General features: G+C 36.9%; 1 protein-coding gene across 3 annotated transcripts in view; it reads left to right on the top strand.

Moving 5' to 3' along the window:
- Window positions 1–26,764, top strand: part of NAALADL2 (N-acetylated alpha-linked acidic dipeptidase like 2) — a 935,329-nt gene that overhangs the window by 594,849 nt on the left and 313,716 nt on the right. For all 3 annotated transcript variants that reach the window (XM_036349786.1, XM_036349785.1, XM_036349787.1), the window contains exon 6: window positions 12,294–12,437. In XM_036349786.1, the coding sequence (XP_036205679.1) occupies window positions 12,294–12,437 (144 nt within the window). The remainder of the gene's footprint in view (window positions 1–12,293; window positions 12,438–26,764) is intronic.

Below are 26,764 nucleotides of genomic sequence, written 5' to 3'. Positions count from 1 at the left end.
CATATAGAAATTAGGTATTTCAATCTCACTACTAAAGGGAATCTTTAATATTTCTATTATAATTCCTACTCATATTTTTAACTGGATAACATATAACTATAGTTTGAATTTTTGCTAAAATCCATATGATGAATCTCACTTGTATGTTATGTCTCTACACATTATTATTTCCCTACTGAATTTTTCTCATTTTAAAATTATATAAATCTTTCCAAAACTGGTTTGGCTCAGTGGATAGAGCGTCGGCCTGCAGACTGAAGGGTCCCGGGTTCGATTCCGGTCAAGGGCATATACCTGGGTTGCGGGCACATCCCCAGTGGGAGATGTGCAGGAGGCAGCTGATCGATGTTTCTCTCTTGTAGATGTTTCTAACTCTCTATCTCTCTCCCTTCCTCTCTGTAAAAAATCAATAAAATATATTTTAAAAAAATTATGTAAATCTCTAAACATGTAAGATTAGCATGGAAGTAGATTCATGAAAGTTTGTTGTAACGATATTTTAAAATTCTATGAATTTTCTGTTGATAATTAAAACGCAGATGTAGACTGTTGAATCTGATATGACATTAGTGTGACATTAATGCTTTCAGACTTTCTTATTGCTTTTGGAGAAATATTCAATGTTAATATCAGCATTGAATCACAATAGGTTGTACAACTGTAACATGGACTCTTATAAATCTAACAGGTTATTGATATTTTCATTGAAACTTGAAATAATGTTGAAATTTTGAATAGTTCAAATAAATTCTGAGCACCTGCAGAGAGTAGTTAATGTCTTCTTTTGTATTAAAAAATGAATTCGACTTAACATAACACATTCTAAAAATAGCCATCTTGCTTTCAAATGATTTATATTTTCTTTGAAGCAACCTTGCAAGTGTGTTGCTCTTTTTTAGTTCATTTATACAAAAGGCTTTATGAGAAAGTGGATATAGATTGTCCTATTATCTTTGATTTGTGTATCTCAGTACACTCCATAAGTGGGACATGAAGCAGAAATGCTTATTTTTCCTCATGGGAACCTCAAAAGAATGAAAAGAGGTGACAGCAAGACAATTTTCACTATCAGAAGGAGCAACAGGAAACTGCATTTGTTTCAGTTCTGTTGGACAGTGTATAGATAGGATTTGTCAGTGAAATAATGTGGCTCATTTATATTGGATGTATTCTGTGGAGCTCAAACCACCATATGGGTGCTCTCATTAATCCTAAAGCCTTGCTATCAGCTAGGTTTTTAGCAGCTTTTGTCCTCACTTTATGGCCTGGAAGACTGCAGTTTAAAGGAAGTCACTTGTGCAGGCATTGGCAATGTTCATAAACCAACCAGTCGGTTTAACTGTAGTTTAAACAGGAGAGAAACATTTTTTTGCTTTATTCATAAAAGCTTTATAGTAATAATTGTCCAGTACAACCAATTGCTAAATGTAATGTTTTAAAATACTCTGACTCCTCTTTATCTCCAAAATAGTTTTCCTATCAAATCTGTGTTATTAGTAGGACTTTCATTTTCTACACATCCTGGATTCAAAGCAGCTTGCTTACTCTACTACCTCATTGCCACTACTTGGTTCAATGGGTTGTTTAGTCTTAACAATTCTCCTTTTCCAGGCTTTCACGTGGATCTTTGCCTCTTTTCTTCCAAGTCAGAATTCTATGTGTGATTGATCATAAAAAATAACTGAATGATATTGTAAGGAAAATTATAATCCATAAGGGGAATTTATTGAAAATGTTCATATTATCCACTCCAAATATGAAGGATTTTTTCTGGAATTACAGTGGGATAGTCACCTCAAATTTAGATATAACCATACAAACAGCCTTTTTCAATATCAAGATGAGAAAGATTTCTATTAAATCCTTGTGTGGTATTTGGAAACACATTTTAGGGAAACTAGGAGTTTATTTAAATGATTACTCATGGACAAATTTAGAAACAAAATCTTGGAAATGGAACTCCTTGGACATTGCATATATGATCATTTTAAGGCTATAAAATAGGTGAAAACTTTCCCCGAGTTACTTGCCAGTGAAAAGCAGAGTAAGGACCAGATATTGGTCTCTGAACTCCAGGCTAGTGTGCCTTCCTTAGGTCAGTGTTTCTGAAACCAGAATGTGGTGTTCTGTCTGAGTTCTTTGTCTTGCAAAAATCAAAGAATGAGTTCAGGGACAAAGACAGCATGTAGAAGCAAAGCTTATTGAGAGACTGGCAGACACCCTGCAGCAAGAGGAAGCAGGAAGGGGGCCCATAGAGGGGTACTGCTGAAGCTCTTTGTCTATGGACATACTTATACCTTCATAGCTTTTGATGGGTCTTTTCAAGGTATTCCATGTAATATCCAATCATTTTAGAATGTGAGTCCAGCTGGCGGGTGGGATCTGATTTGGGACTGGCACTTCAGGTCTGAGGTTACTGTCCCTTCCCAGCTGGGCTCAGCCCTCCCCACCCCACCAGGTTCAACCCTAGGTCATCTTGTTCCAGCGGTTTTTTGTGTGTGTTTTTGTTTGTTTGTTTTACTGGAACCAGGAACGGCCAGCAGTAGCCAGCAAACTGCATCATGTTGCTGCTAGACTTCTCTATTCAGCTTCCCCTCTTCGGTCCAGTCCTAGCTGCCTAGGTTCTATCGCCTCATTTCCATGTCAGAAACAGAAAATACACAAGAAACCATGAAAAGGTGGGAAGCACTCCATATGTGATAGCTCATGTGACCTAACATCTAAGTCAGGAGAGCAAGTGTTAACAATTTCCCAATTTTATTATTAGAAAAACAACTGAAAAATGAGTAAATCCAGAAATAAAGCACTGGTCTTCTGCCTATTTGTCTAATTAGCCTCATAAAATAACATGATCTCATTGCAATCTGGCATGAAGACTTTTATTGTAAATTAATGGTCGCATATTTTCACAACAACCACCAAACAGATAAGACACATCCACACAGTCACACAGTTTATTTGCTATCTTATAACACACACACACACACACACACACACACACACACACACACTGCAAATCATTCCAATGTTCATTCCCTTCAAGTATAAGATGGAAAATTTCTCGGGGGAATGCCTCTCAGGAGGATTGCGTTGCTGCTATATGATGTGCAGATGGCCAATTATTCCAGTTATGAATCCATACTAGTCTCCTGGAAGTAAAGCACAAATAGATATTTTATCTGTCTCTTAGTTTGTTTCTCTTATGATATAGCTTAAGGTTTATTTCAAAATGTCCATGTTCTTGAAATGCTTTGGGAATTAAATAGTCTCATTATAGATAAATGGAGAATACAAAAGAATAGAAATATTTAAAATTATGTGAAACGGGGGGGGGGGTAGGGGAAGCAGGAGGAAGGTCAAGGGGGGAAATAAAAAGGAGACATATGTACTACTCTTTGTAATATTTTAAGCATTAAAACAAAATTAAAAAATAAAATTACGTGAAACAGGAAATTAGTTCTCATATAACCAATTATTCTTTGAAAATAGAATTAAGAAAATAGTTGTCAATATCTGAATATTACCACTGTTGTTGTACATTTCATTTTTTACTTAAAATGACAAATTTATAAATATAAACTCAGTGAGATAAACCTGTGCCAAAGAAAGTCCTGTCTCTTGAGAAGAAAGGATCAGACTACAAAAATGTCTTTAGAGAAGATGTTGTAATGATGCCATCGTCTACCTGAAACATAGGAATGGGTTTTGTCTTCAGAAGTAAGTATATCAATGTGTTTTAAAAACAAAAGAAATATTTATGAAAATATATCCTCATAATTCTGTAAATAACAATCAACTCAATTATAAGACTCACCACATTTCAGTGAATAATATAATTAAATGTTATGCTCATGTGAAGGTAAATATGACTATTTGTACAATGCCTTAACTAATAATTAAAATAATGATTACTAGGGAACATGGCAGGTTGCTTTAGCTGAAGAGAGGACCAATGAAATAAAATGAGACCATCTGTGTTTTCATTCTTAAGATGTTTGTGATTACAAGTTTCAGATCATGAATGTCAGGCTTATGATGAAACAAAAGAAAATTATTCACTTCAACATTGGGATGATCATTCATTCCAAAACAGTCACTGAGCCTCTCCTTTTTTACTATGCAGTGTGCTAAACCATGGGGACACAAAAGTGAATTGTCCCTCAAGAAGTTTACATTCTGTTCAATGAGCTGGAAATAAATAAGGAAATTAGAACAGAGCAGTGTCTGCTAAATGTGTAAACAAGGGTTTATGTTGGGGCACATACAAGGACTAAGCTTCCCAGAGTACCTGACATCTAAGAGTTGAGGAAAATGGCATCAGTCAGTTTTTATGCCTACAATTTATATTGGTTTAAGAGGAGGTAAGAAATATGATATAATTTTTAAAAATAGTAACTTTCATTTTAACTATAAGAATAACTATCACCAATAAAAATCCTATTTGTGTATATGCATTTATGTATGTGTGTGTATATGTTTATGTACAGAGATAGATAGAGTGCCAAGGAGCTCTGAGAAGATTGCATGGCTCAAAGCACATGTAAGTGTTAAGTGTTTCCTTTTTAATAACAACCTAAACCACATAGCACTGAACTTGACTAGTTTGAGGGAAGATAGTGATATTTGTAACCAGCAGTCTATGAGATACTGAAATATTAAAGGATCAGTTAGCTATATTTACAAGGACAACAAAATCACGATAGCCAATTTAGTGCACTGGTCAGTTCAGGGAAATAACTATAAATTTAGTGAACTAAAATAAAAGTGAAACATCTGTTCCAGTTATTTAATGGTCTGATTTCTGTCAAACTGGCAGTCCTCTGGAGAAAATCAAACACAATACATAATCTGGGATAACATCACTGATCGCAACTTGTTCATTAGGTATTTGGGTCTTCTTCATAAAATGCAACACAAAATGTGTTTTAAAATCTCGGCTTTTTAAGGTCTCTGATTGCTTGGTTCTCTAGAAAATGGATGTATTTGCACTTTATATTTGTCAATCATTTGCTGTAATCTATATATCTATAATAATAAAAGTGTAATATGCTAATTAGACTGGACATCCCTCTGGACGTCCTTCCAGAGGACCTTCCGGACAAAGCCAGGGCTGCGAGCGAAGCCCAGGCCCCAGGTCCTGGGTGTTAGAAGGAAGCCAGTGCTGGCAGCCAGGGGAAGGAAGGCCTACTCTTGCACAAATTTTGTGCATCAGGCCTCTAGTCTATAATAAAAAAAAGGGTAATATGCTAATTAGACCGGACGTCATTCAGGACATCCTTCCTGATGAAGCTGGGGCGAGAGGGAAGCCATCTAGGTCCCGGGTGCCTGTGGGTGGCCCAAGGGAAGCCAACCCAGGTCCCAGGTGCCTGCCATTGCCTGAGGAGGGACGCCTGGGTCCTGGGTGCCAAAGGGAAGCCAATGCTGGCAGCTGGGGGAAGGAAGGCTTATTCTTGCATGAATTTCCGTGCATCAGGCCTCTAGCATATATAAAAACCTAATATGCTAAGTGTCCATACGACCATTCAACCAGTCGCTATAATGTGCACTGACCACCAGGGGACAGACCCTCTGACTCGTAGATTAGCTTGCTGCTGGGGTCCAGCCAATCGGGACTTGGCGAGATGGGCCAGACACACCCTAAAGGCCCCCTGTGGTCCCTCCCTAGCTCCCATCTGCACTAGTGGGGTCCCTTGGCCTGGCCTGCAACCTCTCTCAATCTGGAGAGCCAGTTTCGGCCCGATCCCCACAGGCCAGGTCAAGGGACCCCACCAGTGCACGAATCTGAGCACTGAGCCTCTAGTTATTTATAATAGTTGAAAACCTAGAAAAAAAAAGAAGTCAAATCAGTTAGCGATTAAAGTATTTATCTGTTGTTGAAATAAAATGTTGTCAATGTAATTTTGATCATTAAAACACCAGATTTATTTTTGAGGAAAAGACAAAAGCAAAAAGAAACGCTCTCAATCCAATTTAAAAACTTGCTGTATAGTGTCTTCATATGCATAGACTGGTTACCCTCTTTGAAGAAAACTATTGATTTTGGGTTTATTGATATAGTCAAAGGCTCTGACACCTTTAATTCTGGGAAAAAGTGCTTGCTACATCTTGTTAGCTACAAAAATTATGTAAAAGATATAATGATTTATACCAGTTGCTTATGTGATACTCAAATGAGTCACCTTGGGGTTCTAGACTACAGATACTGATTCAGAAGGTCTGGGATGGGACTTGAGATTCTGCATTTGCAATGAGTTCCCAGGTCATGCTGATGCTATTTGTCCAGGGATTACACATTGAAGAGAAGTGATCTATAGGATCTTTGCTCACACTACTATGTCTCATGGATCTCATGCTAACACACACACACACACACACACACACACACACACACACACACACACACACACAGAGTCAGTTGCTGAGGGTTGAGTTATACAGAAATTATGCTATCCTTGCCAATGGAGACATATTCTCATCAGTGATTCACAAAAGACTTTTTTACCAGAACATTTTTCTACATTATCTCATCTTAATGATGCCTTAATTCTGCAGATCCCAGTATCTAAGATATCTAGTTTCTGAAGGTAAATGGCATTTGCTGTGTACACTAATTTTTCAGTTGAGTTTAAAATAATTCAATCTTGCCACACACAAAAAGTGCTTGCAGCTAAGAGTGAATGCTTTCTTTACACACAACCAGATGTGATTGAAGTGGGCATCAACAGTTTGAAAAGCATAATGCAAAAGCTGTTAAATATGTCCAATTAGAAAGCATTTTACTTATTTTTATCCTCATTACTTCTAAGTTTCACCAACTGTGGTTCAGGCTCTGGGCCTCTTGAGCTAATGTACTCTTTATTTCAGTAAATTAGCATAATGAAGACCCTTCAGTGTCACCTTGGTTGTTCCAGTATTTTAGATGGGATGACAACATTATTATAATGAAATCATTTATATGTAACATTTCAAACAGTGAGGCAGTGATGGAGTCAAACTTGAGACTCTCCAGCCAATTTTGTCTTTCTTTTTTTAATATATTTTTATTGATTTCAGAGAGGATGGGAGAGGGAGAGAAAGATAGATGCATCAATGGTGAGAGAGAATCATTGATCAACTGCCTCCTGTATACACCACACCCCCCCCACACCCCCACCCCCGACTAGGGATCAAGCCTGCAACCTGGGCCTGTGCCCTGACTGGAAATCAAACTGTGATACTCAGCCACTGAGCCATATCAACCCTGCCAATTGCATCTTTCTATAGATGCATATGACATTATATCAGGGACAGGATTATTGAAGAGATGGATCAATTTGGATCTTTATCTGAGTTACAAAGAGTGTGTAAGGTGAAGAGAGAACTACCTATCTGCTGAAATAAAAGTTAGTGTCAGTCAGTCTTTATTGAGCATACATAGCGTGCAGGGTATGCTATAATTGCTGCAACCTGCAAGTCAGAGTGCTAGAATGTAAGGTCCAAATCTTTTCTATATGTACACTTTTCATCAAGGCATATAATCTTCCTGATTTTCATCGCATATCCAATGGATTCTTAAAGTTAATTAATGTGTCTTAAAATATAACAAAAATTGCACCTGTGTTTGATTTAATATAAGAAAATATAATCATTCTCTAAGCTTTTCTTCAGTAAACAAGTTTTTAAGAAAAAACAACACCCTCTGTCTATAATTTAATCTTAGTGCTCTATAAAGTCCTGCTTTTAGTATCAGCTCTCAGAAGTGAATTGTTTGTCAAATTTCTATTAAGCTGAAGGTGAAAAATTAATGAGCCATTTAAGATATTTCAAAATGAATGCAAGTCTGTTAGTTATGCAGCACAACAAATCAAGATTTGTCTGTGTTTGAGTATGGTCTAAGGTTCCCTGATATTTAACTTTTGAATGCATTGTTTCTTATGTTTAATGGAGCATTTTAGAGGGAAAAAGAATGCAGTTATTGAGTTTTTACTAACAGATAAATATATCTCAAAGATGGTTTTAGTATTCGAAATACTTTTTTTACCCACAAAACATAATTTCAGAGCAAGGATAATCAGTGAGAGTTGCTGGAGACACCTGGGTTTTGGAAATCTATGTAATGTGTCTGCTGTGGGAGAGCAATTAGCTGGGGAGAAAGCATCCACATATAGCAAGCATGAGGTTAATAAAATTATAATTTATTCTTGGTTGTACCTGTGATCCATTTTCTAGGCATTCAGTAAAATAAAGGCATTGAAACTACCTTTCAAAGAATTATTGATTCCTTCTTTTGTTTTCCCAGTAATTATTGAGCTCCTCTTATGTTCCTCACAATCTCCTTGGCTTTGAGTATCATACAATGAGGAAGAAGACTTGATTCTTTGCCTTCAAGGAATTTAGCCTTTAGAGGGAAAACCGAAGTGTTTATTATGAAATGTTATTGTTAATTAGAAATGGTGAGCACTACAAGAAAGGTACAGATATATCACATAAATAGGAGGGTGTCAGAGAAAGCTTACAGAAGGTGACTTGTAAGTTAGAGTCTGACATGTGTGATGCAGGAGAAAAGCAGGTGAAGTGGATGGATGGGCTTACACAACAACATGGAAGATGTAAATCACAGAATATGTAGGGGGACAACTAGTTTTAGGATAAGATGCATGAAGAGGAATGAAGGGAAATAATGTTGGAAATATAGGTCAGAGATTGTGAAGGGCCTTGAATGGCAAGGTAGAGTTCTGTATTTGAACTGGAGAGAGGTGAATCATGCAGCTTCCCAAGAACTTTCATTTTGTGTTGGTAATGTGTCAGCACCTAACATCTATGAAACCTTCAAAATAACAGGTTGTCCATTTCTCATAAATGCTACAGTAGTCACCTCATTCCCAGGGGTGATGTTCCAAAATCCCCAGTGGATTCCCCAAACTGCAGATACTACCAAACCCTATATAGAATTGTTTTTTTTTCCTATACCTACATGCCTATGATAAAGTTTAATGTATAACTTCACAATAGTAAGAGATTAATAACAATAACAATCATGTAATAGAGCCATTATAACAATATACTGTACGAAAAGTTATGTGAATGTGGTCTCTCTCTCTGTGATGCCTGAGATAGCTGGGAGGTTACTAAAAGGCGGTTTGCATACAAGTGTGGAGATGCTGGCCAAAGTGATGATGTACTTCTCAGGCCGAATGGAGCAGAATGGAGAGAGATTTCATTATGCTACTCTGAATGATGCTCAATTTAAAAATTATGAATTTTTATTTCTGGAATTTTATTTTTTTAAATGTTATTGATGTCAGAGAGGAAGGGAGAGGGACTGAGAGAGAATCATTGGGATCAGAGACTGCGACCCTGGCATGTTCCCTGACCGGGAATTCAACTGTGACCTCCTGGTTCATAGGTCAATGCTTAACCACCAAGCCACGCCAGCCAGGCATGGATTTTTTCATTTAATATTTTCAGACCTCAGCTAACTGTGGGTAACTGAAACCCTGAAAAGTAAATCTGCAGATAAGGAGGGGCTACAGTATTTCATTGTCTGGTGTACACTAAAAGTTTCAAAGGCAATGGCTGAGGGAGAAAATACATGCTGGGCGAAGCAGAGGAGGTAGCTATCAAAGGCTTTCCACTCTGTGCACACTGTTGATGCCTTGAGATTTTTATCACTGTAACTCCAGGTACAGCCTAGAGCAGCAGACATAGGGCTGCTCACTTGTGGCTGAGAGCAATTTCCTTGTGGTCTGAAAATCCCCTTTCGTTTATCTCAGCAAGCTATATTGCTGCTAGCATCTTCTGTGTGAACCAGGACCTGGCTTATGGCCATGCAACCTGTACAGTCTCCAGGACCCCCACTTAGAAGGACCCACACCTAATTTAATGCTCTGCTATTGCCATATTGAAACTCTCCATACTTTTTGAACAAGTAAATGGTTAGGAAGCAGTGAGCTACACTGTGATCAAAATGCACTGCCATACATCCATATAAAAGGGGTTACTGAATTATGAGAGCAGCAGAGCGCTTATATAACAAAACTGATTCGAAGCTTGAATCTTCATTATTTTTCTTCTTCAAAGCCATGGCTTCTATGGTTGCCACAGGGCTAAGCTAAATATCATTTCTTAGCCTTGTGGTTTTGCAGTTGATAAATTAAGGAAAAACTTCTGTAACATATTTTCTCATTTATAATCTGCCTCCCGGAGCCTGGGTACCAGTATGGTTGAGTTCTGCACCCCCTGCAGTCCTTTCAAATTAAATTCTGAGAAAAACTTTAGCAATTATTTTCCCTAATAAAAGTTCTGAAAAATGGAGCCCTCTGTTCGCAAACATTATTGGCTCCCTGGTAAAATCATTCTGTTGTGTATTTTATTTTCTGAGTCAAGATAATATATAAACTGAATAAGGTATCTTTTAATTCTATCATTACACACAGTTTAGTTTATTCTCTCTATTCTCTTTACCTGAGTACTTGTGTGTTTTTTCCCTTATTTGTGCTATCATGGCTGTTTTTCCTTTTTATTTGTGTTTAATTTTTGTTCTCTCAAACTTAGAGATGAATATAGTAAAATATTCCTGCAAAGCTTAATTCATAAAAATATGTCACCTTCTCCCATACTTCCTTGTGTCCTTTCCTATCTCCCAAAGGTAAACACTCAATAGCTTTCAACATTTTTAGATATTATTATTTTTTTTTATATTTGCCTCTCGGTCTGAAGAGCATTTTAAAGAGTTGAATTCATGTTTCAATTTCATCTATTATATTGACTTACCACTACGGATGAAAATTTTTAATTTTCTTTCACAAGTACCTTCACCCTTGACTTTTTTCATCTATTTTTCCTATAGAATGTTGCTTTTGTGTTACAAGGTCATAGTTTATATTGTTATGACTATGTCAATACTGTTCACATCGTATGATGATTATATTTCTTTCTTGAAAATCTTTTTACTCCCTTTGCAGCTAATAGTTGCCTCATTTCATAGATTTTTTAAATTTTTCTTTGTATTTAGAAACTCTTCACATGCTAACTCTGATCTTACTGTACGTGTTCTCCCAATAGAGCAACACATACCTAGTATTTCCATTGTTTTCATCTTCTTGGAGAACCCCCCTCCTGAGCCTCTGGACTCCTACTCCTCTCCTCACTAGGTCTGCTGTCCCTGTTCCATTTTAGCATTGTTCTTGGATGAGAGTGCCTTTAGAGTGGCAGAATTAATTAAGTTGATTTGAAGTTCTTTGTATGGGTGGAATTTATTGATGGCTGGGTTTTAACATAGGGTGTCTTGGATGAGTGGCTTTATTGGTAGACTTCAGATTTTAAGTATTTTTATATATTCTCTGTTGACCTAGTCATATTTACCAGAAGTGAATTTTCTGTTGTCCTAACTGGAAGGAAAGGTTCTGGGTGTCAAGAGAGTAAAACATCTGAGAGCCTCAGCAATAGTAACGTCATCCCATCAAAGTATTCGGCTCACCATTCTCTTTATCTGGTGTCTCTCTGCTTGGCATCCCACCTTCCGTTTTCTGCTGAAGTGAAGGAGGGAGGAACAGGCACTGTTCACATCCACAGGGTGACTGAGGGGGCAGTAGGAGAGACCCCCCCAATGAGAATTTCATCAAGTCTTCCTTTGCTCCTACTTAACTAGGTAGCAGGTATTGTCAATCCCTACACCTTTCTGGGTTCTGTGGTACAAACTGCATTGCTTTTCAGCATCCCCCCTCTGCTGGCTTAGGTTTTGGTCTCCTTGGTCTGTTATCAACTATTCATCTGCTTTACAGCTTGTAGAATCTTATTGTTATTGTCTTTGTTAGTCTCTTAGACCATGTGGATTAGTGCTTCTTAAATTCCTTTGTTGTCATTTCCGAATGGAGGTATGTGTCTCTGTGTGTGTGTGTGTGTGTGTGTGTGTGTGTGTGTGTGTGTGTATACAATCTGCTATCATTTACTAACATGCATAATAGTATTTGGACTGAATTTTTATTAAGTACTGCAAATCATTTTTAATAAGTAGAGTGTAAATAATGAATAAGCAAATGAACAAAATAAACCTGCCACTCATAGTTTAAATACTTATTACAGAAAATTTTTCTTCCAGTGTTTTTTTTTCCTGATTTTTTATTTTAAATCTTTATACATAGGTCCTCCTTTTTGCCCCATTAACCTCTTCCAGCCCTTTCCTACCCACCCAAGGCCCTCACCACCCCATTGTCTGTGTCCATGGGTTATGCATATATACATAGAAGTTCATTGGTTGATCTCTTCCCATTTCTCTTGACAAAGGATTCTGTATCTTTCTCTCTTGAATACAGTTGGAAGCTTTAGGCAAAACCGATGGAACCTCACCTCTCTACTAGTGCAGCCCATCTCAGCGGCACTCGTGGCAAAACTGATCTCTTCGTCCAAAGATGGGACCAAAAATGGTGTCTGTCGCCCTCTAGAACTTCCACCTAGTGGTAATGTATTTATAATGTCTGTCTGTGTGTCTTATAATTTTATAAGTACTATGTTCATTTTTAATCTCTTAAATTTATGTGATTAGGATTGTGCTTTAAAAAAAAAAAACACACATTTATTTTTTTATGAGGTGCAGCCTTTACCTTCTCTGTCTCTTTAAGGGATATTTTTGGAAGGTAATTTTGATAAAGACTGAGAGTTGACCAAACTCAGAGACTGAAAAAAAAGAAGGAACACATTTTGGACTGCAATAAAGAAAAGCAGCTTTGCACATAAAGCATTTTGTAAGTTTCATGAAAATCTGCTTAACATAGCTTCCCGGTTTCAGCTTCATCAGGCTTGTTGCCTGCCAAGATTCAGAGGATAGCAGTCAGCTATCTGGGGTATGAAGTCCTTTAGTAGAAAGCATTAAAGCCTAATTCCTGCAATTGACTAAAAAATCCCTCTGTCTTTACACATCATTGCCCGAGAGATGCTTCTTGTACTGCAGTGCAGTTTGTCAGGCCTTGTTGGACCACATAGGATAAAACTGAAGAAATTAAACTACCTGTAGTGGAGAAAGCGCTGCTGCCTCTTGTTTCTGCCTCCAGCCTCAGCATTAGAATTCTAGAGAGGAGGTTCTCTTTACATATCATTAAATTTGTATCTAGTCGCTGTGAAATTCAACTTGTGGGCTCTGATTTTGTGTCCAGACCTGAAGGCTTAACTACCCTTGTTTTATTTCATCTGTTTATCACTTGGCAACAAAAGCATTAAAAATATGTTTCAAAGAAGCCTAAAAAAATCTGAATACATTCAGAATTGCCCTCTGGTAGAGATATAGCTTTTCAAAGTCCTATAGATTGAGAGCCTCCTAAACTGGTTATTGATTGAGCAAAGTGGGAAATATAGACAACAATGATAAGCCTATGTCTTCAAAGTGGAATGAAGAAGCCCTTAAATTGTTTGTTTTTTTCTTTCTGTGTGTGTGTGTGTGTGTGTGTGTGTGTGTGTGTGTGTTTCTGTTTTCTATTCTGAGCCCACAAATTCATTATGGGTTCAATTTGTTAAAATCTATAAATAGCAATGTAATAATAGTTTAGTTGTAAGGAAAGCACTGGGCTTCATAAAAGAGTAGATTGAAGCCCAGATTTAATTAATTGATTAATTCAACAAATATTCAGACCCCCTATATGTTCCTGCCATGCTCTGTCCTCGGTGAAGTGTTAGCCCCCTTGCCAGCACCCTGCACCAGCTCCCTACCAAGAGCCTCTGTGTCTGCACCTACAGAAAGATATCTAAGATTCTAGTATCTCACGTTGTTCTGTGAATTAAATCATGACGGACATCTGAGTACTTTTGTATACTGTAAAATGTTATGTTAGCAGCTGTCTTCCTCATCAAATAACCATATCAATGTGCTCCACAATATGTCAAATGTCTGCATAATGATGGCACAGCTAAGCAAAATAGCAATCTCCAGTTTTATCTCTGCAATAATTTAGCCACATACATGGCTAAGAAGACATAGTGAAGCTTAGAAGACATAGTGAGATGTATACTGAAACCTGCTTATCACTCTAGCGTTAAAGAAGCAACGAGCTAGGCCTGCTTTAGAGCTATAACTCCTTTGGGTCATTGAGAAGTTTACCAGTTAAAGCCTGTGGCAGAAACCACCACACTGTCCTTCTTCATGAAGGTAGAGAGCAGTTTGCTACAGCCAGATAATAAAGGGAGGAAGACTCATCCTCTTCAAATCTTTCTCAGAAGGAAAAGCAAAATCTCGGAAGAGCAAACATCAGAATACTTTCTTAGCATATTCTTTTAAAAAAATCCGTCATTACCTAGGAAACAGTAAGCATATTTATAATTATCTATTTTTTTCAGGGATCCTCTGGACCTGTTAGGCCAAATATTGATTGTCTTGATATTTCATTTCAGCCACAATAGTACATAATGTCCCCCTTCACAGTGCCTTTTTAAGTTGTAAGGCAATAATGAAAATTAAATTATAAGAGCATTTTATAAATCTCTTTTGAATCAGAATGCAGATTCTCTATAACTAGAAATATTAAGGCCACCTGGGTTTAAATAGTCTACAGATTAACTTGACATTTCATTCCTTGGCATTTTACAGATCCCAACCAGGTATCTGTGACCCTTCAAACTTTCAGAGCTTTCTGTCTATACTACATAAGCTGTTCTTTCTTTGTTTTTTTTTTTAAGATTTTTAAATTCACATTTAGAAAGAGAAGAGAGAGGGGGAGAAATACTAATGTGAGAGAGAAACATAGATGTGAGAGTTAAACATCAATCAGCTGCCTCCTGCACACCCCTTACCGGGGATCTAGCCAAAACTTGGGCATGTGCCCTGACTGGGAAAATATTTTATGAATCACTTTTGGTGAATATAAGAATGACTATTTCTAAGTTGCATAAAACTTAATGTCACCAATGATGATGTGATAAGTTTTACATAAGTAAATTTGGGTCATTTCTCCTCATAGGGATGGATGTAAATATAATGTATATACATATATACCTACATATATATGTAGTTACTATTTTACTATTCAAAATTTTATATATATACATATATATATATTACTGAAAATTCTATTTATTACACTATAATATCTATAGATAATATTATTTATAATTTTTACATATTTCAAAGATTTATATTTCTAATTTCTGAAAAGCTACTGGAAAGTACATATTATCATTTCTTGAGCAGAGATTTAAAATGCTGTATTGAACATATTATCCATAAATTGTTGCTATACTAAAATTTATTGGCAAGTAGTACATTTTAGCTTTTCAGGAAGTATCCGTTAACTAAAAATGTTAATACAGTTGAATCCAGCATTGTTGTCGTGTTTTTTTGTTTGCTTGTTTGTTTTTGTTTGGTTTTTGGTTATATATGAGACCAATCAATCTGTCCAGAGTAGCCTCAAGAGAAAATTCCTCAGGAGATATAAAAAAAATAAGCTAAAAAAATAGAAAACTTGTTTTAGAGAAGGGTTGGCTTTAATAGATTTTGGCCGTCAACAGGTAAGAAAATATCCAGAACATGACATGCAAATTTAATTTGTTCAGACAGCTTGTATATAGCATGCATTTGGATATGGTGGCCACTCTTTATACAAACAATTTCAGTGAATGACGGTGTTGTGACAAATACGAGCGAGGTGCTAGGAGTCACTGAACTCTGTGGTGGTGACACCCCATCGTATGGCTCTTCAAGCAGTCAGCTGCACAGTGAGCCTAGGAGTCTGAGCTGGAAGCTGATAACAGAGTATTCGTGGAACTAAAGATCAGCCTTCATGAGCTGCCAGCCTGAAGTCCTTGGACAAAAGCTAAAAAAAGCTTCAGAAATCACTTTGAAGGACTGTTCATCAAGGCTCTTAAACAGAGTGAGCATAGGTGGGAAACCTATTGTCCAAAGTCAACAGAAAGTACAGTCAACTCTCTGTATCCTGGGGAGTGCAGGTTGGGTTTACTGAGGGGGACATAGAGCTGTCACTCACCCAGAGCTTTTCCAGCTTCCAGCTTTCTGTCTCTACAGGTCTGATTTTAGGAAATGATTCAGCTTTGTTTCAGTTTAGAGTTTTGTTTGTGTGTTTGCTAAAAGACCTAAAGACAACCAGAGATGTATACTCTGAAGACAAATTATTTTAACAAGTGCTACCCAATTTTCAATGTTTCTCAGCAATTTTTATAGTGTCTTACATTCTTCTCTCATTATTTCTCAAACACCTGTCACTCCTTTCAAATTACAGTAGCTCCGACTACACTTTACAGTATATAAATGTGACAAAAACCCCTTAGAGTACAACCCTATCTTTATATTTTGATGATTTTTTTATTCCCCTCACAATGGATTGGCATTGCCATTTACTAACCTAGAAACTTCCAGAGATTCCTCAAGGACTTTCTGGTTCTATATTCTTTTTTTTTTTTTTTTTTTTTTTTTTTTTTTTTTTATTGCTTAAAGTATTACAAAGGGTATTACATATGTGTCCATTTTATCCCCCCGCCCTAGACAGTCCCCTAGCCTCCCCTATCCCCAATGTCTTATGTCCACTGGTTATGCTTATATGCATGCATACAAGTCCTTTAGTCGCTCTCTTACCTCCCTACCTCCTGCCCCGCAACCCTCCCCGGCCTTCCTGCTGCAGTTTGACAATCTGTTTGAGGCAGCTCTGCCTCTGTATCTATTATTGTTCAAAAGTTTATAATGGTCTCTATTATCCATGAATGAGTGAGATCATGTGGTATTTTTCCTTCATTGACTGGCTTATTTCACTTAGCATACTGCTCTCCAGTTCCATCCATGACGTTGCAAATGGCAAGAGTTCCTTCCTTTTTAGAGCAGCATAGTATTCCATCGTGTAGATGTACCACAGTTTTCTAATCCATTCATCTACTGATGGGCACTTAGGCTGTTTCCAGATCTTAGCTATGGTGAATTGTGCTGCTATGAACATAGGGGTGCATATATCCTTTCTGATTGGTGTTTCTGGTTTCTTGGGATATATTCCTAGAAGTGGATCACAGGGTCAAATGGGAGTTCCATTTTCAGTTTTTTAAGGAAACTCCATACTGTCTTCCATAGTGGCTGCACCAGTCTGCATTCCCACCAGCAGTGCACAAGTGTTCCTTTTTCTCCACATCCTCTCCAGCACTTGTCGTTTGTTGATTTGTGGATGCTTAAAGAAAACTAGAAGAATTCAGGATCCAGTTCAATTTCTAGTTGAAAGACAAAAATTTGAAGACAATGAACTTAACTAGAGCCTAAAATCCACAACTAGACATTATGATTTAAAACAATTTCTCCCCTTAAAATTAACCTTATTTTTATTAAAGAGCTAAATTAAGATCAATTTATTGACTGCATTAAGTCCAGTTTCAATTCAGTCAGATTATTTGCATAAACACAACAAGGATAGCAATTGATCATATCAATTCTTTTAATTCTGTTTTGCTGGGATTGCATAAGGAATCTCCAGATTGAGTTTTAATTACCCTCTCAGGAAGTGACTATGAAGTTTCCCCTTCCTAGTTACTCCAGCTTAATGTCTGATTCCATTTGTTCCCTTCCTTTGTTAATAACTACCTATGCTAACATTACCATCTCTCTCTACTCATTCCATTTATTGGCATATTTATTTTCATATTCTATTTTTCATACCTATTAATTATTTTCACTTTTTAAAAATGTTGTCTGGTTATTTGTTTATTGCTAATACATTTCCTTCCCATGTTGAGTTTAATTACAATGCTTACTTTTAAATTAACATGCTGTTTCAATATATTTAGTTGGGTAGTTTATGTGTTCATTGTACTAACTTTCTTTCATGTGGGTTGTGGACCTCAGGTAAGTTGGCATTTTAGTGGGAGATCACGTTTCCCGGACGTATCAGCTACAACTCCTGTGACTTACAGGAGGACAGAGTGACGTTAGGCCCCTGTTTATATCTTCCTTGATGTGTGCAGTGAGAGAGAGTCTATGTGTTCTCAGGTACTGTGCAACTATTCTACACCACCCCCAGTTTTTGCCAGTTCACTAGGCACCCTTAATTTTCAGGGATCCAATGTTATGCAATGAAGCGACAGTCTCCTTAGGTTTTAATTTCACCAGCTTTGGGAAGGTGGAGGAGAGAAGGAAATACCCAAGAGTTCAGGTTTGCTCAAGCCTCTTCACAACAGCATTTCATCCCAGCAGATGTGAGGAGGCTTTTCTACACCAATTTTGATTTCATTTATTAATCTTTCCTTTTGGATATTTTGTCCACAAATACACACATTTTACCAAGTTTGATTATCATATGTACCTCTTTGTATGTTGTTCTTGTCATTTATAACATACCATGGTCGTAAATATTGTTTTACATTTTAACAGCCACACATTTTATTATACTTGTCTAAGTAATTTCCATGTTTGGGATACTTAGCTTGTTTTTTGTAATTTATATTATAAACTATACTGCAAAGAGTTTAATTATTCTTGTAGGATAAGTTCCAAAGCACAGGATTGCTATTGTTATTTCTATGAAAAGTAATATTGCTTTACCAATAGATTGTTCACATTAGCAATGCCAGTAGCAGTAGATGCGTTATGAGAGTGAAAGTTTATTCAAGAATTTACTGACATTCATTATTAACACTGAAAATGTGATCATGGTGCTGCTTCTATTGAAAGAAAAAGGACTCTGCAATTTTGTTTACAATTATGGATATGGAATAATAGAAAACAATACTTATTAGAATCAACATGATATATTTAGATGTAAATAAAATTTGGATAAAATCTGTTTTTTGCTATGTTATAAGTCATTATGTAAAGCTGGGCTTTGCCCAGTGATACATAAGGAAGTCCTATCAGTAAGAAAGATCCCATGTAAATACAGCATCTTCCTCAGAACAACATGTCGTCTTCTCTTTCTCACGACTCCAGAATGTAGCAGAGGGCAGGATAATATGAAATCATCCATATAAATGTTTCAGAACTCCTTATGATATAGAAGGGAACATTTTTTCAAAACCAAATATTAAAAGAGATTTTCAAATACCCAGAAGCAAAAATGAAGCCAGAACAAAGAACCAAAGAAATAATCAAAAGAGCTGACCCTGTTATTGCCTGGTGTTGGGAGGTTATGGATCCTGATTAATTAGGGTGTGGATGTAGTAATCACATTGGGACAAAAAGCATGATTGTGTTTCCATAAGGAAGTTGTAATAACATTCCTATATAAAATCAAGACCATGGGGTGAAAGTGGGAAGGCTAGAAAGAAATCTACCCACTTTTGGAGAAATGCTTTCTTCTGTCTGAGTTCTGGGTGGAAAAAAAATAAATCTGCATTTAGAAATCAAACTCCCTGGCTCACAATTTGAATTGCCATTGTAGTATAGAAAATCCAAGCCAAGAAATTCTCATAAAAATTGTCTCTAATCCAGATATGTTCCTGGGATGCCTGGCAAAAGTAAATGTAATGCTGGGAAAATATGTATCAGAGAAACACTAAGCCAAAGAAAAGCTGAGTAATTATATTATTATCAAAGGGCGGGGGAGGACTGTAGAGAAATATTGGGATAGAGAAGATATGAAGAAAAAAAATTATGTATTTTTATAGAAATAAGAAAACCATAGCAATTCCAACTTGTATACAAGAAATTAGTGTAAAATATACAAAGAAAAATTTTATAGTATGGCTAGGATAAATTGACAACATTACATGGGAAATTTTAACATCCTATATAATAAAGATGTAATATGCAAATGGACTGCGTAAAGACCAGATCATGGATCAGCAGGAGGGTGGGGCAGTACAGGAAGGGTGGGAGGGGGACAGGGGGGAGCTACAGGAGGGCAGGGCAGTGGGCGGAGAGCTACTGGAGGGCAGCAGTGAGCTACTGGTGCACGGATTCATGTGCAGAGCTACTAGTCTATAATAAAGTGTAATATGCAAAATGACCAAATGACCGAACAGCAGAACACCTGGACAACCTTTCGGATGAACACTCTATGACATGCACTGGTGCCAGACCAGCCAAGGCAGGTGTGATACGATTACACACCCCATGCCATCACCCCATGATTGGGGGGCCCTGCCATCACCCCATGATTTCCATGCAGAGGGAGGCCCAGGGAACCCTCTTCAGGACAATTGATGAGGGGGCTCCACGATTCATCACCCCCGCAGAGGGAAGCCCAGGCCACCAGCCGGCAGGGTGATCGATGGAGGATGGGTGGGGGCTCTGCAATAGCCCCAAAGAGGGAGGCCCAGGCCACCCTCTGCACGGCGGTCCATCGCGGCACCCTGGCCAGGTGGGTGGGGCCTCCCTCTGCTGGGCGATAGATTGGACAGCCCTGTGATCCATTGCCCCACAGAAGGAGGTCCCGGCCACCTGCCTGGCAGCCACAGAGGGAGGTCCAAGCCAACCAGTTGTCAGTGCTGTGGTGCGTGGGCAGGGCCTTCCTCTGCTGGAGGATCAATCTAGGGGCCCTGTGATTAATTGCCCCACAGAGGGAGGCCCAGGACACTGGCCAGCGATGTTGTGCTGGTTGTATGGGGCCAGCCAGCAATTGCCCAGCAGAGGGAGGCTCAGGCCAGCCAAGTGATGGAACCCCATGCCTGTCACCAGCACAGGGAGGCTACTGGTGGTGGGGGGAGTAGAGGGGAGCGCAGCAAAGAGGGCAAGCTGTGGCAGCATGGCAGTGGCAGGGGCAGGGCCAGCTGCCAGCAGCCTGGGGAAGGAAAGCACTGATAGGCTCCGATTGCCAGCCAGGCCTAGAGACCCTACCTGAGGGGTCCCGGATTGCGAGAGGGCGCAGGCTGGCCTAAGGGACACCTCTCCTGTGCATGCATTTCATGCACCAGGCTTCTAGTATATCAATAATCTAACAGGGAAAATACATAGAACAGTAAAGTTATAGCCACACATTTTTTCAAGCTTGGACATATACATGGAATGCCTCATCCATATCATAGGGAACACACATTAATGATATGGACATTTATAAAAAATATTTATTTCCTACTTATCAGATATAATTACCCATAAAGTCACAAAACAAATTTCACCTAATATCAAAGTATCAGTAGCATACATACCTTGTTTTTATACATAATTAAGTTAGACATCAATATCCAAACAGTAAGATACATCTCATATTTGAATATTTTAAAAATTACCTTAATACATATGTAGAAAGAATTTCAATAGAAATTTAAATGTTGGAATCATAAGATAATACCATACATCAAAATTAATGACTATTGCTACATAGAAAATTTGTAGCCTTAAATGCATATATATGCGAATATATATATATATATATATATATATATATATATACACACACTAGAGGCCCAGCACACGAAATTCATGCATGGGTATGGTCCCTAGGCCTGGCCTGCAATCTGGGCTGAGCCATCTTCCCCAGCTGCCCGCAGCCAGTCCTACTCCCCACTGCCACCCACCTTGGTTCCCCATCTGTCATCAGGTGATTGGTGCCTAACAGCCAGGAGAAGGGACCAAGAGGTGGTCACTGGGCCTCATAGTGACTTGTCCAACGGTTGTTCTGGTCATTATGCCATTAGGGTCAATTTGCATATGACCCTTTTATTATATAGGAGATATATATATATATATATATATAGAGAGAGAGAGAGAGAGAGAGAGAGATAGAGAGAGAGAGAGATGAAAGGTAATGAGGTAATCATTTAACTTAAGAAGTTAAGTAAAAAATAAGAGAATATATTGAAGTAAAATTTAGCAAAGCCAACAAGTATAAAACAAAATTGATGTGAAAAAATAATAATTGCCGGGGTCCAACCCCAGCGGGTCCAGGGGTCCCCAAAGGTGTGGATGGAGTCGGCGAAGAAGGAATGACACGGAGACAGCGTTCAGTTGATCAGCAGCCTAGCCAGGATCTCCAGCCAAGTTCTGGTCAGGCTCTCCAGCCAAGTTCTGGTTAGGATCTCCAGCCAGGTTCTGTGTCCATGTTCTCTTGCTAGGTTCTCCAGGTTCTCCAGCCAGGTTCTGTAGCCATGTTCCCTCGCTAGGTTCTCCAGGCAGGTTCAGTCCAGGTTCTCCAGCCAGGTTCAGTCACCAGGTTCTAGTCAGGTTCTCTTGCCAATTTCTGTAGTCAGGTTCAGTCCAGGATCTTTTGCCATGTTCTCTCCAGCGAAGTTCTTCTGTCTCTAGTTCTGTGTAGGTTCTGTCTTCTTAGTTCTGTGTTCTAAGCTCTGTATTCTAAGTTCTGACTCTTGCTGTCTTGTTACATCTGTATTTATACCAGTTGATTCAATACTATCAATCTCTATTACAAAGGCTAGGGCGTTTCTTATCTCCATTCCAGGGAGTAAAGATTATGTAGTTTAAGCACGATTATTCGTAGTTAAAGTGATTAATTACCCACCTGGCACTAGTTAAGAGGTTTTATTCCCTCCCTAACTTCAGGGGAAAATCCCTACCTGGGGAAACAACCTTTCTCAGAGACCTTGGTTAAAACACATAGTGCCAAGAAGGTGAGCAAACATGTTAAGAACAGTATGCCATATATGCCAGGTCCTTTGAAACAGCACGGATGGACCGGCTCCCGGCAAATAATGATTAGTTATGAACTCCAAAATGTGTTCTTTGGGAATATCAATAAATTAACTTATTTTTAGCTAAAGTGATGAAGGATAAAAGGCATAAGTAAGTTAATTTTAGAAATAGAAAAGAAGACAAAATGGCATTAAATGGCAGTTATTTTTTTAAAACATAAGAATAGAATGAACAACTAAATGCAAATAGGAATATAAATATGAATAAATATGAATAAAAATATGAATATACTTATAACCATTTTAATAATATTTATTTGCAAATATTAATGAAATGAAATGAAATTAAAATATAAAAATATATATCATTCCTCTCCACCCCTCTTCACAGAAGGTATCAGGATCAAATAGGTTTATGCATGAATCCTATCACTCCTTTGTAAAATGGATGATCGCTCATGCTATATAAACTTTTACAGAATCTATGGAAAGGAACAAAGATTTCTAAATATTTGTGAGATTGCCCTAGCCAGTTTGGCTCAGTGGATAGGCCTCGGCCTGCAGACCAAAGGGTCTCAGTATTCAATTCAGGTCAGTTACCTTAGTGGCAGTCTCTTCCCTGCACAGGCCCTGGTCAGGACTCATGCAGGGGCAACCAATCAATGTGTTTCTCTCTGTCTTTCCCTCTCTCTTCCACTCTCCTTAAAAATCAATAGAAAAATATCCTCAAGTGAGGATTAACAACAACAAGAAATTGTGAAATTGTATAATACAGATATCAAAGTAAGAAAAGAACAAATGAGAAGTGAAATGATCAGTCACATAAATATATATGCAAATATCCAAAAGTAGTAATAACATAATACAGAATACAGATGACCAAACAGAGTTCATTCCAGGAATATATGCATTTTATTTCACAATATAAAGTGAAAAATCTTATACAATTATTTCAAAACATTATTCAACAATTCTTTATAATAAAACCTCTTAGCAAAGTAAGAATAGAAATGATCTTTCTCATCTAATAAAGGAACATTTCCAGAAAAGTATAGAAAACATCTTTTTTTAAAATACTAAAATCGTGGAAACATATTTAAAGTGAAAAACACAAAGCAAAGACCAAAGAATGCTGTTCTCACTGTCCCTGTTCCACACTGCACTGGCAGTCCTAGGCAAGATGATGTGAACAGTCAATCAAAGCTATGGAAATGTGAAAGGAATAAACAAAATTATCCTTTTTCAATAAGTAATTGTTTACATTGAAACTAAGAAAATAAAAACCCTATAATCAAGTATTAGAATATACAGGAGATTAATAAAAAGGCTCATTGTAAGACCAGGATGCAAAATTAAATAGCATGCTTTTACACAATAGAATACGTTATACATGTTATAATTTGTTAACAGAGAAACTAAAAATAAATGTATTAACAGTTGTATAAAACCTTTATGAAGAAAAAAACAAACTTTATTAAAAGCAACTGAAATAAATTGAGAGACATAAGATGTTCATTGATGGAAGACTCTGTATAATTTCCTCAAAGGGGTATATTAATTTAATGCATTCCTAATAAAACCCTGAAATGACTTTTCATGATACATGCCAAACTAATATATAAGTTCATATGAAAATAATGGTCCGTAAGTATCCCCAAAATTGAGTAATAATAATTACATGAGTATAATGATGATGATTATAGAAGACCCATCATTTCATTCATTATAAAGTTATATTAATTTAAAAAGTATGGCACTGCTTAAAATCAAATGTAATAGCAAGGCTATAAACAAATCCATATATGAATTAGATCTCATTATATGACAGCAGCTTAATTAATACTTCAATAAATTAAGTGAGAATAATTGGCTATCCATAGGGCAGAGGTAAAGTTAAGTTTCTACTTCATAACAGATTCTGTCTGGATTAAATACACAAAGTTGAAAAGTCATCTTTAAAATATTTGAGGAACATCTTCCTGACATCAGAATAAGGAAGTTTCCTGCATAACACAAAACAAAACAAACAACCCCCTTAATACTCAGTATTGACAAATTTGAATATATTAATATTTTAAAATATAATAATTAGCAAGAAAATGAAAATCACAGGTTGAAAAATATTTTTAATACATATAATGAACAAGTGCATAATATTACAATTAAAAACTGTACAAAAATACCTAAATGATAAACAAGTTAAGGAAAAATGGTTGAAGAATAAACTGGAATTATGAATATACATACAAAAATTGTTCAACTTCACTAGTAATCAAGGAAATGCAAAATAAGACAATAATGAAATTTTTGTACACATCAAAATGTCAAAATTTAAAAGTCTGTGGAGCAATTTCTACATAGCTAATAAAGTTGTAGTTACCCACACTATATAATAATTCAGAAATTCTACTTCTAGTTATCTATTTGAGAATGCGTGGCACACATATACAAAAAGTGTAAAATGTTTTTTGCCACAATGTAATGCTGAAAATTTGTAAATGACCTCACTAATCCTCAGTAATAGAATTGTAGCATAAACTGAGTTGATTCTACAACCAAATACTTCTTAGCAGTTAAAATGGACGCTATAGATCTCCATTTACTTTTATGAAAATGTAATGCTAAGTGAAAAAAAACAACATCATTTGTATAAAATGGAATAGCCTGTAAAATAATTGAATCTTTATGTCTGTTTGTGCCTATGCCCATATATACCTACATCTGATCTGTCTGCTTATAAATCTATCCACCTATCTATTCTATATAACCCAAAACTGGAAATGATTAACAACCTTAAAGAACTAAATCTATAAGACTGTAGTTATTTGTCCATTGGGAAAAGGTATGATGAAGGACCTATAGTAAAATAAAATGTTAAAAGTAGATGTGGATCATCATCATATGTTATATTATTTTTATTTGTTTATATATGATGAAGTTCTCATATTAAAAACAAGGAGTCTTACAGTGAGATGCTTTATTTTTCAGATAAAAAAATGTTGTTTATATAAAGACCTGGGTTTGAGTCCCAGTTTTGTCCCTATGTGCTTCATTCTGTAAATGAGGACAATAGAAGATATTTAACTTGGTGGTTTAGAAAATTATTGAGATTTAATGAAAATTAGCATATGTGTGTGAAAGTGGCTATTATAAATTTTGAAGCACTCTATTAATATAAGGAAGATTTGCAAGCAGTATATTGCACATGTGTATTAATTGTACATGCACATTTGTATATATTATAAGGTTTTCTTATTGTTGAATTACCCCCCCAAAAAAGAATATTCGATCTTAGAACAGACAAAAGTCTTCATCCATATCTAACTAAAGAATAATCTGGAAAGATTTTTAAGAAACTGTATGATAATGATTCTTTTATCTAATGTTCACTTACCTGGACTATTTGGAACAGATTTAGAAAAGGGAATTAAACCCATATTAAAAACAAACATATGAGTCCAACTATATGACATTTTTGAAAAGGCAAAAAATTGGAGACATTTAAAAGATCAGTGGTTGCCAGGAACTCAGGAGAGAGGGAGGAGGGGAAAGATGAATAGGTAAAGCACAGGAGATATTTTGGGCAATGAATCTATTCTGTATGATGTGTATGATTACTATTCTGTAATGTTGGATGCATGTCATTATGCATTTGTCAAAACCCATAGGGTGCACAAAACGAAGTGTGATCTTCAGTAAAAACATATTAATATTGCCTTATCAATGCAATAAATGTATCACACTAATGGAAGATGTTAATAATTGGGGAAAGGGAAAGGATATTTAGAACTGTACTTTGTTAAGTTTTCTGTAGACCTGAAGCTATTCCAAACAACGAAGCTATATAAATGTAAAGCAAACAAAGATGCCTAGCATTCAAATTAAAACCACCATCCTCAGGCTCTAAGCGGATTTCCTTTCTTCTGAGTGGGGCACTCAGGTATTCTCTCAGGAGCTCTTTACTTAGTTATAATTTTAACAGATTCGGTGTATGGATTTTCCATTTAACTTGTTAGTATGGTGCGATCAAGGAAGAATCAACTTGTTTTTCCTAACAATTTTCAGCTAGCCGTCGGAAGGGCCATTGGAAGGCCTGTCAGAACTAGAGCATGTCTATTTTAAATTAGCTGTTTGGTTATTGCCTCCCACCCCACCTCAACACTACCATCTGGCTGCCCTAGAGCCTCCCCTAGAAACCCCCTGACTTACAGATTCCTTTAAATACAGGATTAACATGTTAACACCTAAAGCCTTCAGAGATCACATTAGAACTGTGACTGGAGTTCCT

Source organism: Myotis myotis, unplaced genomic scaffold (genome assembly GCF_014108235.1).
Source record: "Myotis myotis isolate mMyoMyo1 unplaced genomic scaffold, mMyoMyo1.p scaffold_m19_p_2, whole genome shotgun sequence".
Taxonomy (NCBI): Eukaryota; Metazoa; Chordata; class Mammalia; order Chiroptera; family Vespertilionidae; genus Myotis; species Myotis myotis.
The sequence above is the reverse complement of the archived record's forward strand: the minus strand, read 5'-3'. Positions and strand labels throughout refer to the sequence as shown.